Source organism: Benincasa hispida, chromosome 12, assembly GCF_027475165.1.
Source record: "Benincasa hispida cultivar pf3 chromosome 12, pf3_genome.v1.1, whole genome shotgun sequence".
Lineage (NCBI taxonomy): Eukaryota > Viridiplantae > Streptophyta > Magnoliopsida > Cucurbitales > Cucurbitaceae > Benincasa > Benincasa hispida.
The window spans coordinates 2,072,968-2,086,212 of NC_143489.1; the positions used below are offsets into that span (position 1 = coordinate 2,072,968).

Genomic DNA, 13,245 nt, shown 5'->3' on the forward strand with positions numbered 1-13,245 from the left:
AACAATATAAAATATTTTAATATGAATATATATAGTTTCGTGTCTATTATTCTTTCTTCGTAGCAGGAATAAATATTGTGTGATGGAAAAAGCTACGAAAGTGACCAAAGTTCACAATTTTGAAATTCATCTTTCTTTGAGAAGTTGAAAGAAAAGGTTATGTCATTGTGACCACAAATAATTTAAGGAAAATTTTCATTTCAGCTCTTGAATATTGACTATTTGTAAAAAAAAAATAATAATAATAAAATAAAGTATTTTTTCTTAATTTTAATAATAAATAGTGAAACAAAAGATTCTAACCTTTCACTTATTCGTTGAACCATATATCTTAACTAGTTGAACTAGGTTTAAGCTTATAAATTGCGAGATTTTTATTGTATAATTAAGACAACATGTACATTAATATGATTTATTTTTTAGGTAGAATTTGAAAGGTTAATATTTTAAAAAAATAAAAGCCACAATAAAGTAAACCTTTTATTTTTTGGGTAAAATTTGCAAGGACAAGAATGAAAAAGCCATCATAGGTCCCCCTCCCCGCCCTAATAACATTTTTAATACGAAGAGATTGACCCATAAATATAATTCTATTCTTTCTGTAAGATAAATTATCATAATCTCATATATATATATATATATATATAACTGTTGTAACTATATACCATACATCTAACTTTAATTAGGCAAAGTATTCATAATTTATTCCAAGATAAGGTTGAAATCTAAATTATTTAGAAGAAAACATCTAAGTTACAATTCTATTTTATAATAATCAAGCTTTTCAAGGTTATTTTGGCAAGATCTTTCTACCTTGCAAATTATTATTTCTCAAAATTCTTACAAATCTTGTCTTTTTTTTAGAAGGAAAAAAAATCACAATACAATTTACCACAAATATTATGGATCTTCAACCCATGTGGTTTTCATGCAAAAAAGTGAAAAGGATTGAAAAAAAAAATGAGTTATTGGTTTTAATCATGTTGGTGTTCAAAGAAATGAAGACTAAGTCTAATTATTATTTAATTACAACATTAATTATATCCAATAAGAGCTTAACATTCCACCAACAAACTTCAATATTTAATGTGTTTCATAGGTCAAGTTGTGGTTTTTCAAAACCACTATTTCTTTCTATTCATATTTTCAAACCCTTTAGGCTTTATCAATGTGTGATCTTCAAGGAGCAGCCTAATTAAACAAATAAAATTATATTTACCATATAAAAAAGAATTTTTTGTACTTTGTTTGAATACTATAAATTTTGCTTATGAATTCAAATTATTACTATCATGTTGTGATTTTTATAAAAAATAGTTATCTTGGTTACTATTTTCATTTATTTCAATATTTAAATTCTTTGCTAGTCACTAAAATTTCTCATTTTTAAAAATATATAATAGTTTTAGCTTTTAGTTACTTTCTTGGGAATTTAGTATGTACATTTGCTTCATTTAAATTTTCTAGTCAATCTTAACTATTGATAGAAAATACATTTACTTATCTTTTGGAATAAAATAGATCTAAAATAAGGTAGATTTTGACTTTGAATAGGTTTCAAAGAATTAATCTTTGCAGACTAATGATGCATTTCTATTCATTTATGTTGGAAAAACATGACCTATCTTTTGCTCATTTTAAGGGGTTGTGACTTTTGGGAGAAGAGAAAATTAGACCCATTTGATTCATGATTATTTTCGTTTTTATGTTTTCAAAAATAAAAAATATGAGGAAAAAAAATGAAAAACATGTTTGGTATATTTATTTCAAAAAACAACCCCTTAAAATACCCTAGTTTCAAAAACGATAAATTGTCGTTTTCTTTGTTTTAAAAATTTGTTTTTAGAAATCATGAATACACAATACACTTTTTGAAAATCACGTTTATATGGTCTACAAAAATTACAAATTCAATATTACAAATCTTTCCTCAATGTTGAGAAGCATACTTCTATTTACAAATTGTATCTCTCATTAATTTTTAGTGAAGAGATTTTTTTTTTAATTGTAAAATATTTGAATGAAGATAAATAATATCCCTAAATTAACTTGTTAAGATCTTATCAACATTAATTCTACAAATGTGTTCGATATGTTTTTTGGATAAAGAATTTTTTTTACTTTATCTTGATGGATATTATTTATATTATTTTCTTAGAAAGAATTCATTTATTCTCTTATGCAATTTATCACTTATATTCCAACAAATCGAAAAACTTTTCTTCATCATATAATCTATTTAGACTATTTTTTCCCCTTATTAACAATAAAAATGAATTATAATAACAAAATGGTATATTAGTTTTTTATTGTTATCAAGAAATAATGAATTTTACCAAACATAAACTAATTTCTCTTGCATTTTCAAATTCAAAACCAAATACAAATTTTGAATTTTGAATTCAAATTTCAAAATTTTAAATTGGAACCAAATGAAATTTTGGATATTGTGAAAAAGAAGAATTTATTTTTGTTTTCTACATAATTCTTTGTTTTTTAAAATAAAGTTTTAGATCACAAACTAAAAAGGACCTTAAAAATTTTAAGAATCAAAATAAATATTGGTATTCAAACTTATTTATTAGATGAATAAAATTTGAAAATAGATATAATACATTTTTATATTAAATTATAACTTTAGCTAATGACTTTATAGTTATATCTACTTAGCTAATATGCTTTCCTCATCAAATTTATAACGCAACTATAGTTTAAACGAAGCTCATATCAATACATATGACATCTTTATAGAGTTCAAATTTTCTTTTTAAAAAAATTACAATTATGATACTGAACTTGCTCTATGATAAGTGTTATCTACATTATCGATAAGGATAAACAAAATGACAATCGAAAGTTTCGAAACATCTGTGACTAAGTCGATAATTCAACTAAAACTCAAGAGATAGAAATTTGTAACTTAACAATTTATCTATTAATAACCGACAAAGTTCAATCTGACTATCCACAAGAATTATTCAACTACAACGATCAATAGATTTATCCTTATTCAATTCAAGTGGAAAAAATGTGCTAACCCTTAAAAAAGGGGAGAATTCAGCTCTCAATTTAAGCAAAAATAAATTATACGATCAAAGAAAAATCCCATCTTTATTAATCCGCCAAAAACACACACTAATACAATACGACTCAAATTTTAGTCAAAAAAAATTTAGAGTTGAAAAAGGAGGTAGAAGAAGAAAGTAAGAGTTTCAAAAACGTGAAAAATACAAACGCGGTGACGAAAACACGATCGATCGCTATCTTGGAAATTGGAATAGCCATTTTAATGGCGATTTAGAGAGCGACCGACCATACCCATCTGGCTTTTCAGCCCAAGTTCGGCCAAAATCCTTCATTTCTGTATCCCTTTTTGTGACTTTCTATATTTAAGCAAAGAGAAACGAGAGATATTTAGAGTTGATTTGTTTTGGTTTCTCTCTATAACCAGAGAAATTTATCTGGTCCTTACAAGGGCGCGTCTTCTTTTCACCGCTTATCTCTGGATTCTTATCCATTTTCTGATCTTCTGTTGCGCCTTCGAAGAATCTAAGAGGGAAAAAAAGGGGGATAAATAGAACTATATCCGAATCCCGGTATTCTTTCTTAGTTTTCTATCAATTCCTTTCCGTTTCTTACTCCGTTTCTCAGTTGGTTTGATTCTCTTGGTTCTTCTCGATTCTGTTCTCTGTTTCTTGTTTGCCTTCAAACCCATTTACCCAAATTTGTTTTTCTTTCGTATCTTTGTATTTGACTTTGTGGGTCATTTCGTTTTCTTGATTTTGGGGGGCTATGGCGGTGGATTCGTACGTTTTGGAGACGGCGGAGGCTCCCACAGCCGCCTACGATTTAGTGTTTAAGGTTTTGATGTTTATTGCTCGTTTGTGGGTGGGAATTATTGTGGGGGTGTTGGTGGGATGGATTTGGAAACCTAAATGGGCGAATTCTGGAAGGGATTTGTTCAATTCTTCCAAGTTGAAGGGTAATTTGCCGTCGTCTTGCTTTGTTGGATCGATTTCTAGATTGAATTCTTTGAAAATTCAGCTGCCCAGATGCTTGAATTTAACGTCAAATTGTGGGGATGAAAAAGAAATTCTAGCTGGCTCACCTACCGCTTCCATCTCCAGGTCTGTTGCTTTTAATTTCATCAAAAACAAGAACGACACTCGAATTTGAAATTCATTTTGTGATTCTGTGTTTGATTTAAACGTCTATGTTTCCCTTTGACAATTTTTATTTGTAGCATTGAACTTGAAATTTAAGCTATTAGGTTATGGGCTATTTGGTTTCTTTAGACATATGCCTATCACCATAATGTTGGAAACTGTAAGGAAACTAGTTGAGTGTCTATTAGCATTGATTGAAAAGGTAAAAACTAAGAAGTATAGGACTGTTTCAATGCCGGAGTTTGTTTTATAGTTTAAGCTGATAGAGTATGATATGATATATTTAATCGCTAATACATATCCGTAACCACAGTTCATCGAAACTAGAAGGCGAAAAACCAGCCCAGTTAACCGAGGAGGATTTAAAGAATTTATATAGGCTTGTTGAGGAGAAAGATGGAGGCCCTTCATGGATTCAAATGATGGATCGTTCTACCGCCACCATGAGCTATCAAGCATGGCGGAGAGACCCTGAGGTAGCTAGCTAGCTATCCATTACATTACTATAGTCCCTTGTGTTTGTAGCCCTTTTCAGTTTGTAACCAATTTTTCATAATGAAGACATTTGTGTTGAGTTTTTTTCTCTAATATATGATGGTGTTATTTCTTGTTGTTTTGCCAGATGGGGCCTCCGCAATACCGAAGTCGAACAGTTTTTGAGGATGCAACCCCTCAGATGGTAAGGGACTTCTTTTGGGATGATGAATTCAGACTGAAATGGGATGATATGCTTATAAGTGCTCAAATTTTGGAGGATTGTTCTACCACAGGAACCATGACTGTCCATTGGGTGCGCAAGGTGAGTGAAATTTGTTTCTTTTCACTCTTGTCTGTGTTTGTTCCCAAAATTTTAATCTTTTTTTTATTGTTTTCTCCTTGATTTATTGTTCCTGCAGTTCCCTTTCTTCTGTAGTGATCGAGAATACGTGATCGGACGAAGAATCTGGGAATCAGGACAGTCATATTATTGTGTGACGAAGGTAAGACATACTATGCCGGTGGACCTATCTCTCCATGTTTGTCTTTTGTTCTGTTTTGGTTTTTTCTTTCTAGTTTCTTCCATGAGAATCTTGTTGAAGTTTGGTTATTTAGACATAGCTGCACTTATGTATTTTCTGGTTAGATTGTGATTAGTTTTTTATTGTGCATAAATACTTGCACGTTTAAAACTCGATTTTCAGGAAGTAATACTTTTTCTTGGTTTCTCTTGATTTAGGGTGTACCTTGTTCCTCAATACCTAGACAGAACAAGCCAAAACGCGTCGACCTTTACTATTCAAGTTGGTGCATCCGTGCAGGTAGCTAAGTTCTTAAGTCTTCTTGCTTATTTTTAATTTATTGACCATCATTTTCATCGTAGAATAAGCTTTCAGTTTAAAATTACTTTTCTAATATAAAATTGCAACTAAAGAGTTCTTGCTCTGCTCATTTATGGAACAGTTGAGTCGAAAAAAGGGAACGGACAGCTGACTGCATGTGAGGTGTTACTATTTCACTATGAAGACATGGGTATTCCATGGGAAATTGCAAAGCTCGGAGTCAGGCAGGGGATGTGGGGAGCCGTGAAGAAGATCGATCCCGCTTTACATGCATATCAAAAGCACAGAGCGTCTGAAGCCCCACTTTCAAACTGTGCTCTGATGGCTAATATCAACACAAAGGTCAGTACTGACTATTTGAGATGCTCAGAAGATGCATCTGATGATTCCTCAGATGACAAAAGCTTGGAGGAGCCCTCTGAAAAACCAACAGGAAAGAACTTGCCAAAGCTTCTTATGGTCGGTGGAGCAATCGCCCTTGCTTGCAGTCTCGATCATGGCCTCTTAACAAAAGCAGTTGTGTTCGGTGTTGCCCGGAGATTTTCGAACATCGGAAAGAGATGATTGCTACAACAAATCTCGTAATCAGCTTCAGCTTAGCATTGGTTTCTTGACACATATAGCCCCTTCGAAGAAAGTTTTGAAGGTGGTAAATTTTTTATTTTTCCCTCTTGAGTTGTAAAAAAGAAGCTTTAGAATTGGGGAAGGAGAGAAGGGTAAAAGATAATTTAGGCTTTCATTACACCCTGAATTTGTATGGTTGGTATTTTCTTTTCTCATCTCATCTTCCTGTTATTTTGAGATGTGGAGTGTTTGTAGAATAAATAGGGGAAAGTAAGAAGCAATGTTGGGTAGCTATTTTATTAATTTTTGTTGCCATCTTCTTTTAGAAATTGGTACCCTTGAATATAGTAATTTTGTTTTGGTTAAATATAAGAATTAATGTCAAATGTTCATAATATATTTTTCTACTTTTGTGTATTCTTGACTTGAGTTTTACTCTATGCAGTTAGCCTATCAATTTTCTTTTTGTTTAAATTTCATTTTCGTCCATGAGGGCATAATTTTTTTGGCTATGGTTATTATTGTTAAATGGTTGGGTAATGTTGATCTCGCCCACCTTGGATTGTGTTGTGCGTGGCTTTGACTTTTGGTTCGTTTCTCTCTAGTTTAGTTTCGATGTTTGACTTTATCAGCATAAGAGATCTTTGCTCCAATATAGTGTTAAACTTACTATACTTTGATGCTTAAGTTAGTATGAAGAGTGACTAACTACAAAAAAAAAAAAAAAAAAAAAAAAAAAAAAAAAAATCCAATTTCATTTTTGGAGATTACTAACTCTTTCCTTTTTGGGTCGTTGAACGGACTATTTATTAGCTAATCCTTTGACAATGTCCACTATTGCATGTGATGGTAGGAGTGTCAGTGATGTTTTTGGCACTCGAGATTGCATGGTGCTAGTTTACCATTAACTCAATTATTTCTCAATTGGTATACATTTACTGACTTGCTTTGTCGGTCCAAGCTTTGAGGTGTTGACATTTCCTTTTTTGGACGCTCTCCTATGCTCTTTCCTAGTACATTTTAGGCTTGGGTCTACTCATGAACTTTGGTTGTTGCCTTGGACAACCCTAAATAGATAATATGAATGAAAATATATGCCTTGGACAACCCTAAATAGATAATATGAATGAAAATATATGCCTTGGACAACCCTAAATAGATAATATGAATGAAAATATATGTATTCCAATGTCAGGATTTGGAATCTAGATTCAGCACGTGGTGGTCTTGGCATTTCCCTACACCCCCTACGCCCCTGCAACCTAACTAGGTTGTATTTACATATCTTGAATGCTTCTACAAGTGAAAGTTGTCCCTACAAATCAATATGGGTCCTTTCAACATGTTCTATCCTCACTCGAATGCATCCTAGGAAAATTTCCAAGAGATCACGCTTAACTTTGGAGTTCCTATGATTGAGCCACCGAAAATGAAGGTGCACCTTGTTGATATAGACAGTAACTTTCAATTCTTTTAAGTCTTTCTTAACCATACTTTCATGTCCTCAGGATCCCTCTCATTCGGATGTGATATTAGTTCATTCGTGTACCTCTCTTAAACTCGGGTGGTTACATCTAAGGTATAATTCATGTAACAAGAAAGAATGAAAGAAAAGTAAAATTTGGATGTTATTTGTATGTCTTGTGACCAATAAATGCTTAAGAGAATGATTCAAAACAGGTTATAAACAAACCCAATTAGAGACTATCCAGTCTTTCACAACCGTAAGTTTTTCTATAAGATGAGCATTACAATAATGATCTCCCTGACTTACTAAACAACTCATAATTACTTAACTGACTTTTAATCTCTCACAAACAATGGCTACTTAACAAGGAATGGCTGTTGACAGCGCTCTACAACTCTTTCCTCTATGCTAGCTGCATATAAAAAGAAACTCGTAGTACCAAGGCACATCAATATGTACAATTTCTTGACATTAATCGAGTGCCTATAGCACTAAGGACATCTTTGTAGCATCGTGTTGCCTTCGTGACGGCATTGAAACGCTCTAACTAATGTTGTTGTCTTCTTTACGAGTCCCCACATAAAATTTAATATCTTATGAGTTTCTCTAAGAATCATAATGGTCATCTACATAAATTTTGAAATCATATGAGGTAATCCTCTAATTTTTATCAAATATGGTAGAGCCAAACATTTGTCACGAAAATACACATTCAAATTTTGATCAGACACTCATGAATATATAAAAGTAAAAAACAATTGGAAAAAATACATTTTTTGTCCCTAAATTTTGGATCTAATTTATGTTTGGTCCCTAGGTTTCAAAATATTGCACATTTAATCCTTAAGTTTTGAGTTTCGTTTCAATTTAGTTCTTAGATTTCAAAATGTTATATAATTCTTCTCTTGATATTTGAGTTTTGTTTTAATTTGTTCCCTAAATTTCAAGATTTACATTTTCAACATCGATTTTAATATTAAATATATGTTGATAAATTTAGAATAATCAAAAGAATTATAATCAATTAAGTTTAACTATTTTTCATCACTTTAAAATTAAAATTTTACTTCATAATTTTTTTAAAAAATCAATTAGTAGACATTGACATCAATGATTTATGATAGGAAATAAATATTTGAATATGATTCAAATATTAATTATATGAATTGAATTCATATATTAAAATTAATATAAATGTGATTTATATTAAAAGTTATTGGTGAGATAAATGTATGTTATATTTGGTATAACATATAGTTTAATATATATTATATGATGAGGTAGTTATCATATGAATATATATTAAATCATTTATTAAATTAATTAATTATTTTATTTTATTTTATTTATTTTGGAATTAATGTTATTTGGGGGGAGTTATAACTCCCTCCCCCTCTTTCTTTCTAGATCGTGTATGTTAGTTGGTTACACTTTCTTCTTCTCTGTGTGGTGAAGAAAAGAAAGAAAGAAACCCTTTTTTAGTGTTTTGATATCTCAGGCTTTCCCTTGTTTTTTCTTTTCTTCTCCTCTCTCAATTCATTCCTTCACCAAAATAGTCAGAGCTCACTTCTCCTGGATTATCATCCAGAGAATACCGAGGTTGCTTTTGTGGTAGTGCCTTTTTGGTGTTCGTGTTTTTCACAATGAAGGGGAAACGTGAAGATTAGGTTTTTCAAGGGTAAGTTTTCTATCCCTTTTTTCTCTTCTTAGTTTCTCAAGCATGATATATGTTTTGTTTAATTAAATGCATGATCTGTTTTATTTCTCTGTAAAATTACGTTCTATAAATTTTTCAGAATTGGGACGATCTACTTCCGCTGCTATTGGAAGGAAAACTAGGGACGGATGTGGTTGTGCACGCAATCATGCATTAGACATGGCTTAAGCTATGCGTTTACGCCCATGCGTTTGAGGTCATGCGTCGGAATGATAATGCATTAATTTGGTATGCAATGACCACGCGTTCCTATCACAAGTTTTCTTACACTCACGCCAAGCATAACGCGAACGCAAGTTTCTCGGGTAATCTGAGGTCGAACACAGGGACGTGTCACTCAATAATGCTTGTGAAGTAATGCGTTTGAGGCGATGAATAAAAATAAAAAGAATAATTTTAATGGATATACACACTACTCCTACTCCTAACTAAACAGATAGAGCAATAGGAGACTTGCGATGAGAATTGGTAGATACATAACAACCGTTAACGCATAGTAAATGTTTATTATCTTAAATCGCTCGAGTAATCCTAGCTCATCGCACTAACGCATCGCATACCTCTCGGTGGTCAGCCACATGACTTTATCTCTATAGTGCATGGTTGCGTCGAGCACAAGATTGTGTCTATCTCTAGGAACAATGCATACTTTGCTTTAGTGCATTCCATCTCTTACCTTCTCAGGCAGTTAGACAAAACTATTTAACTTATAAACAAGCAATACAACAACCCATAGACAAGCGTTGCTACAGTCTTTCACCAAGCAATGAGGATTAACTCACTATACTCGCATAATGCACACCTCTCGGTGGGTTGCTACATGCATCCTATCTCTTGGCTACACGATTAAGTATGTGATCGCCTTTGATAAATAAACGTTGAAGATAAACAATGATAGAGATAAAGATGATGAAGAAGATGGCATTGAAGGAATCAAGAGATGCATTAATTTCAAAATGTCTTAATATCTTAAGCTAAAATATAATAAAATACAGAGGTTAGAAGAGAAATGAAGGACTCTGCGTCAAGGCTGCCGGTGGTGTCATAGATGAATGGTGGAGATGTCTCTCTCGAGCTCTATCTCCGGCGAAAGCTCCGGTCGTCACTCGGTTTGGTTTATGGAGGTGAAGAATTCTCACTGAAAATCCTGCTCAAACTCTCATCTATGATCGCAAACCTCTGCCTTGAGGCAGAAGTTCAAATGATTTGAAATGAAGGTCCAAGGGGCTATTTATAGAGTTTAAACGCCGACAGCTATCATGATTTCGTTATGGCTCACTACTGCTTTTGTCGTGGTATGGGCATTGTCACATCGTCTTATCTCGTTGATACTCCCAAGGTATTCGTCTAAGCTTGATTCAGCTGAAGTTATCAACACGTTCTACCCATCTTGCGATCTTCTATTATGGTTATCACTCCGTGGCCGCAATCTCCAAGTGATTACCGCATTCGCTTGATCATCGCAACTTCCATTCGATGGACGCATGCGATCATCGCATGCATTCGTCTATGCAATAGCTCGGTTTTCAGCGCATGCGTTTGTCTTTGCATTCGCCTGGCTTCAGCATATGCGTTTGATTGCGAGTGCTTATTTCCAACGCATGCGTTTGATTCCTGCGATAGCTACAAAAATACACTTTTGCACAAAGAAACGCATAATATTGGGTCAGTGAGGATTTAGGTGCTAATTGACGCAAAACTTAATTTTTCATAAATTCTAAGTATTATCACTGCATTTTTTACTTGTTAGCCCTCATAATTCTAAATAAAATGCTCATAAGTTATCACAGCCCCAAACTTAGAATCAATCTTGTCGTCAAGCATGCGTCATACTTAAGAAATTCTTACCTCACCTTCTGTCGTTCCTTTGCAATGACTAGCCTCTTAGAATATAATTAACTCGTACCTCTAACCATGGCTGCAATGCTCTCCTCTACTTTGGCTGCGTCTTCAAAGAGATCTTTTCTAAGTTGAAATTTGGCAAGCCTTTGCTCAAAAACTTTTTACTCATTCTCCGCAACCTTGCGTTCAGCTCTTGAGAATGCGTTCGTTCAAAACAATTCAAGATTGTACGGTTACTTATTCGAATGCGGCGTTGAACCTGGTTACGCTCTTCGTTTTGGCTTATCCCTATGTGTGTCATGCGGGCATCCAACCTCGGTTGCGTTCCATACTCAACTCAACTCATGTCTTGTTTGATTTAGTTTGCGCCAGACAGAGGAGTTGCACTTATGCAGACCCTTCACAAGGATCCTTCAATTAGGACGTAGTTCAAAAGCTCGTGCTTTAAGGACTAGCACGTGTATCTCGATTTAGTGAATGCTCTAGAGAATTTGCCTAAAATTGCATAAGAAGCGGCCCACACTTCCACATTTATATAGGTGAGTCTTCAAGAGTACTCTTGTAGCAAGGTACTCTTGACATCAAGTATAGATCTCATTAAGAACTAAGTTCAACCTTTCTTACGCTTCACGATATCATGTTCAGACTCTAGGTCATAGAAAGAAGGGAACTATATGTTCATTTTAGCATGATTCACTTCATATCACTTATGATTAGTTATTACCCAATGAACCTATTTCTTGGTATCTCCAGCTACAGGTTGAGTTTTCTTCACAGATGATTCATCTTTCTACAGGCATGAGTCTCATCCTTTATGAGGTTTTGTAAACCTTCTCTCTGGCTAATCCTTTCATCAAAGGATTTTCCTGGTTCTCATCAGTCCTTATTGAAGGAACTCATTTTAAAGAGAACCTTGAGCGGGAAACGGATCGTCCAAATTCCATTTAGATTGAAAACACGAATTTACAACAAACATACAGTTTATGCATTCTAATCAAAATTACAGTATGCTTTTTAAATAAGAAATATAGTTCAAGAGATTATACCTTTGAATAACACTTCTTCTCGTATATCCCTCAATCTGTCATAAAACTCGAACATAGCAACCTTGAAGACTTTCTTCAAGAATCTCCACGAACCAAAAGTAAGACACCACTACTTGAAACCTTTGGTATGCTCGGGTGAGAACCCAGGAGTTGTGAGCTCTAACTATTTTGATTAGAAGGGAGTTTGTGAGTTTGAAGAAGGAAGAATAATGAGGAAGAACTATCATATAGGAATTTTCTCAATTCTGTAGTGAAAAACTCTATCGTATAGGTTCTTCTATTTTCGTGTAGTGTACTGTGTTGAAGGAAAAAGGAAACTAATTTCTTTTTACTCTTTTTGCCACAAAAAACCAACTAACCACACACTAAAGTGGTTGGAGAGAAAATAGAAATATTATTCAAAATAATAAATATGATAACCAACTTATCATATTATATTCATAACTTATAGTTTTAATAGAACATCATATAGAATATAAACTATAGTTATTTTTCTCTATTTTATGACATTTAATATAAATCATATTTATATTAAATTTAACAACTATGAATCTCATTCATAGAAAATATATTTGAATCACATTCAGATATTTATTCCTCCAATTAAACTATAATGTATCAAATACATTATATTAATTATATTATATATAATTGTATTAATTTAATTATATCATATATAATTAAATTCCCTCTTATTAATTTGAACAATTCAAATTAACCCAAAAAACTGATTCTCAACTAAATCCTTTTGAGCTACCAAAGGGACCTTATGAACCTATAGCTTGAAGCTCCAACGGATTGTGAATAATTAATTAAACTCTTTAATTACATTATCCACCATCCGTTAACTATCGGACACTCCATTAAAGACCGACAGCTACACTCTTCGCACTACAGATATGTTTTTGTGTCCATTGGATATAACCAATCAACAGTACGATGACCCTTCATAGATTGCTTGTAAGTATAGTTGGGCCAAATTACCTTTTTTCCCCTATAGTTACATTTAACTCCTTAAGTACCACTGATTCTTCTAATGAACAATAGATCATAGTCTCACTATGACTAAACCCCTCTCTGGCTAGGAGAGGGTGTGGCGCCACATTGTTTATGACCCATAATC

General features: G+C 33.0%; 1 protein-coding gene across 1 annotated transcript; it reads left to right on the forward strand.

Annotated features, from left to right (window-relative positions):
- The first annotated feature begins 3,145 nt into the window (after nt 1-3,145).
- Nucleotides 3,146-6,456, forward strand: LOC120068456 (uncharacterized). The gene is made up of 6 exons (XM_039020235.2): nt 3,146-4,127; nt 4,480-4,642; nt 4,789-4,965; nt 5,063-5,146; nt 5,383-5,464; nt 5,607-6,456. Exons 1-6 carry the CDS (start codon nt 3,793-3,795, stop codon nt 6,047-6,049), a joined length of 1,284 nt encoding a protein of 427 aa, XP_038876163.1. The 5' UTR covers nt 3,146-3,792; the 3' UTR covers nt 6,050-6,456.
- Nucleotides 6,457-13,245: the final 6,789 nt, after the last annotated feature.

Excerpts from the sequence above, each read along its gene's own strand:
- LOC120068456 (XM_039020235.2), top strand. The coding sequence starts at position 3,793 with ATGGCGGTGGATTCGTACGTTTTGGAGACGGCGGAGGCTCCCACAGCC. Across the intron at positions 4,966-5,062 it reads CTGTCCATTGGGTGCGCAAG|TTCCCTTTCTTCTGTAGTGA; the intron begins GTGAGTGAAATT and ends TTGTTCCTGCAG. Across the intron at positions 5,147-5,382 it reads CATATTATTGTGTGACGAAG|GGTGTACCTTGTTCCTCAAT; the intron begins GTAAGACATACT and ends CTCTTGATTTAG.